The sequence below is a fragment of the Tigriopus californicus genome, chromosome 1, assembly GCF_007210705.1.
Source record: "Tigriopus californicus strain San Diego chromosome 1, Tcal_SD_v2.1, whole genome shotgun sequence".
Taxonomy (NCBI): domain Eukaryota; kingdom Metazoa; phylum Arthropoda; class Copepoda; order Harpacticoida; family Harpacticidae; genus Tigriopus; species Tigriopus californicus.
In genome coordinates, this window is record NC_081440.1 from 2,404,106 (window position 1) to 2,407,759 (window position 3,654).

The 3,654-nt window shown below is 52.2% G+C and overlaps 1 protein-coding gene across 1 annotated transcript in view; it reads right to left on the bottom strand.

Moving 5' to 3' along the window:
* Nucleotides 1-6: 6 nt before the first annotated feature.
* Nucleotides 7-3,654, bottom strand: part of LOC131883764 (cyclin-T2-like) — a gene marked incomplete in the record, with an annotated part of 7,004 nt that continues 3,356 nt past the window's right edge. The window contains 3 exon segments of the mRNA XM_059231322.1: nucleotides 7-380; nucleotides 738-2,561; nucleotides 3,207-3,654. Coding sequence (XP_059087305.1) covers nucleotides 151-380; nucleotides 738-2,561; nucleotides 3,207-3,654 — 2,502 coding nt within the window.

Consider the following 3,654-nt stretch of genomic DNA (forward strand, 5'->3'; position numbering starts at 1 on the left):
AATAATAATAATAATAATAATAATAGTAGTAGGGTTTAGAGAAGACACACCATAACACTCGGAAAGATGATTTGAATCCTACAACATAGTAATGAGCTCAAGTGTGACAAGATGACGATCATCCATCTGAAAAACCATCGAAGTTTACTTTTAATGCTTGGAACGCTTGATGTCTGTGAAATAGGAGTCCTCCAGCATGACATTCGTGCCCAAAGCGCGGCTCATTTTCGTGGCCGGACCCTGTTGGGAGTCCGAATCCGAAGCAAGACGAGGTCGTTTCTTGCCACTGTCGCCCATGAGATTGATCTTCAGAGGTGCGATGGTCTCTCCTGCGGGTCCTGGGGGTGGTGGGGCATTATCCCAATTGCTTTCACGACCGACTAATGGAAAATTGGAAAGAATTAACGTTTTATATCATTCTTGGGGAGGCACGTGGGAGATGATCGTGGATTGGTCCGGGGAGACTGACTACATCGATGAACACCCAGCGTCGTTTTCCCATCCAAGCATAGTGGGGTCCGTCTTGTTGAGTTTCGTTAATGCAAATCTTTGTCTACAATATCACATATCTGAACAGGAGGAGGTTATGGAAAGTAATACACATTCCTCTCAAAATGAGTGCGACACGATGCTTGTTTTCAATTGGAACTCATTCCGATGCAAATCAACCAATCCATGATCAGCTCTCATTAATGTTACTACGCGTTAGGAGGTGTGGCTAAGCGTTTGATGTATACCTTTGATCTTGAGTTTGATCCCGGTTCCACTACTGCCAGAGACCATGGGACTGGAGGTGGCCGAAGAGGGCTGCTCCTTGGACGAGCGCTCACGATCCTTGTCCTTGTGTTTCTTGTGCTTGCGCTCACTCCGATCCTTGTCCTTTTTGTCCTTCTTTTCTTTCTTTTCCTTCTTCTTCTTTTTCTTCTCCTTATGCTCTCGTTCTCCCGAGGGTGAGGATGAGGATTTCTTGTCCTCTTGGAACAGAGAGCTGGTGGAGGCGGATGTGGTGGCGGAACCATCACCCATTCCCTGCTGATTCCAAGGGATGCTCACAATCATTTCTTTAGGCGGCGGGACTGGAAGCCCTGAGCGATCCTCTTTGGCCACACGGATGGTTTGTCTCCCGTCCCGAAGCTTCTCATAACCGGGTGTCTCTTCCAATTTGGGGATCTTCAGAGCGGGTCCATCCGAGTTGCCACTATCAGAATTGGGCGAGAACAGGGAGCTGGTTTGTGAAGGTCGCTTCAAGTCGGATTTGGGCGCCTTTTGTGGAGAGGGCGAGCCTTTCTTCATATTGGCCAGACCAAAAATAGACGTTGTTGGCTCATGCTTGATCAGGGACTTGGTCATTTGATCCGGATCACGCGAATTGCTGAACAGCGACTTGGTGGGAGAGGACTTTTTCACTTCGGCCGGATTTCGCACTTGCTTCACGGGAGACGACTTCGGTTCAGCTTTCGGTCTTTGAGCAACCATTTGAGAGGCCTTCGGATCCTTGTCCTTGGTTGGCAAGGAGGGAAACGTGAATCCAAGATGGGCCAGAGACCCATTCACATCCGGGGTGTCCAGAATCTCTCCAGGTTCGAGACTGACGTCGGCAGCGTGTTCGCGAAGCTCGAGATCACTCACATCCGACAAATTGGCCGGCGAGTTGATCGGTTCCAGGAGAGTATTCAATCCCGGGTCGCGAATGGGACTTTCAGCCAAGTCGATATCGAAGATAGAACGCTTTGGAGGTGCGGAGGAGCTGGGCAGAGGTGGAGCGGAAGGTCTCGAAGCCACTGAAGTGGGAGGCAATGGCGGTTGTTGTTGTTGTTGCGGATGTGGCTGCTTTTGGGGTCCTCCCGATGACTGAGGATGCGACTGAAAGGCGGCTTGAGGTCTGTGTGAGTTTGGTTGCGGCGGTTTCGTGTTGTGCCCCATAGAAGAGGGCATTGGAGGTCCCGCAGGTCGAGCCATTGACTTTTGATGGTTGTGAGGTAGTGAGAGCCGCTTGGAGGGCTCGTTGGCCATGTTTGCTGAAGGCAACTTTGGACCATGGGGTCCCCCTCCACCCGGCATTGACTTGCGATGTCCAGTAGACCCTTGGGACGACGGCAGAACGGTTTGACCTGGCGGCATTGTTGGGTCGCCCGCTAATGGAAGCATCATAGAGGGTGGCTGGGGTTTGGACGAAGATGACGACAGTTGTTGATGCTGTTGTTGGTGGTGGTGATGGTGATGCTGACCAGACGGATGAGTTTTCATCATGTTGCTGCCAGCATGTGAGCCCGGCCTCTGTGACGAGGGTGGGTGTTGTTGTTGCTGACCCGGATGGGGACGGGATGCACTGGAACCGGAATGAGGACGCTGACCTTGTCCACCACTTGAAGGCATTGAAATCCCTGGCTGCGAAGAAACACCCCCTTTGGCGGCAGCCATTTGGGCCTGTTGCTGCTCGGCCATTTTTCGGCGCTTGTATTCTTCGTATTGAGCAGGATCCATGGTTTGCCGTTTATGTGCATCCGAAGATTGAGGCGGGGGTCTTTGTTGCGATGACGAACCCGACATATGCATCTTATCTGAAATCATAAAAACGGGTGCTCTCTTCTGAAGTAATTGTACCTAAAACCTTTGGAAACGATCAAGGGGCCAAGCAAGTGCTTAATAGATCAGCTCTCATAATCGTTGCTCACAAGGCCACCTTTCCTTCTCACCACCCACGGGTGGTCAGCCCGAACCCGCACGCCCACGTTGGCCATGGTTTGAAGCAGTGTAGTCTGAATTGAGTTATGCCCGGGCAAGCACCTCTCGTATTGTGCTACCTTCGCCGGTCACGGGAGTGATTTCAGCCACGTGGAGCGAGATCAACATCTCCGAAGGGACTGTCCAATGTGAAAGACCAGGTCCCTCCGTCATAGACTCCCTCCTCCATGGTCTAGTTTCTGAACCCCCGTCCTCTCCGTATTAGAGGGGCGCCCGTCTAGAGCGTGGAAAAGCGACCCTTCTCTCAGACCTTCCCAAGGGCAGTTTAGTTTGTCAAGAGTGACCAGGCACCCGTGTGTGACCCCTGAACAAGAGCTTGCCTCAAACCGGGAACGCGAATCCGGCCCGACCAGGATTTGTGGGTGGTTTACGGAGTATCCTTTGCATTGTGGTGTGTCATCATCTCAAATAGCTAGTTCCCCTCTCACATTTTAGAATTGTCATGAGAAGAAGTGACTTACCAGGTCTAGATTGCCCGGAGGCAGAACTTCCCGGTGGGCCACTTCCAGCATTGGGCGGTCTCTGTGGGTGACCTCCCATGGCGTGTTGTTGATGCTGGTGGTGATGATGCCCGGACTTGCCACTCGACGAGGATGAAAAGCTGCTCCCACCACCACTCTTCTGACCGTGCTTTCCGTGACCCGGATGCTGCTGCGAGTGCATTCCTGGGGGTTGCGATGGCTGCTGTTGTTGCTGTTGGGCGTGGTTGCCCGTGGTTGTGGAGGAAGAGGCCGGTCTGATGCTCAAGTCCAGTTGGTAAGAACTGGCGGCAATATCACCCCGGGCTCTGCGATCCTCCTCTTCACGGGTTGCTTGCGAACTCGCCTTGATTTTCTTTTTCAGACGCGACGGACAACGATCGAAGATGGTGAGGAACTCGTCCGTGAGCTGCTCCAATTGCTCAAAAGT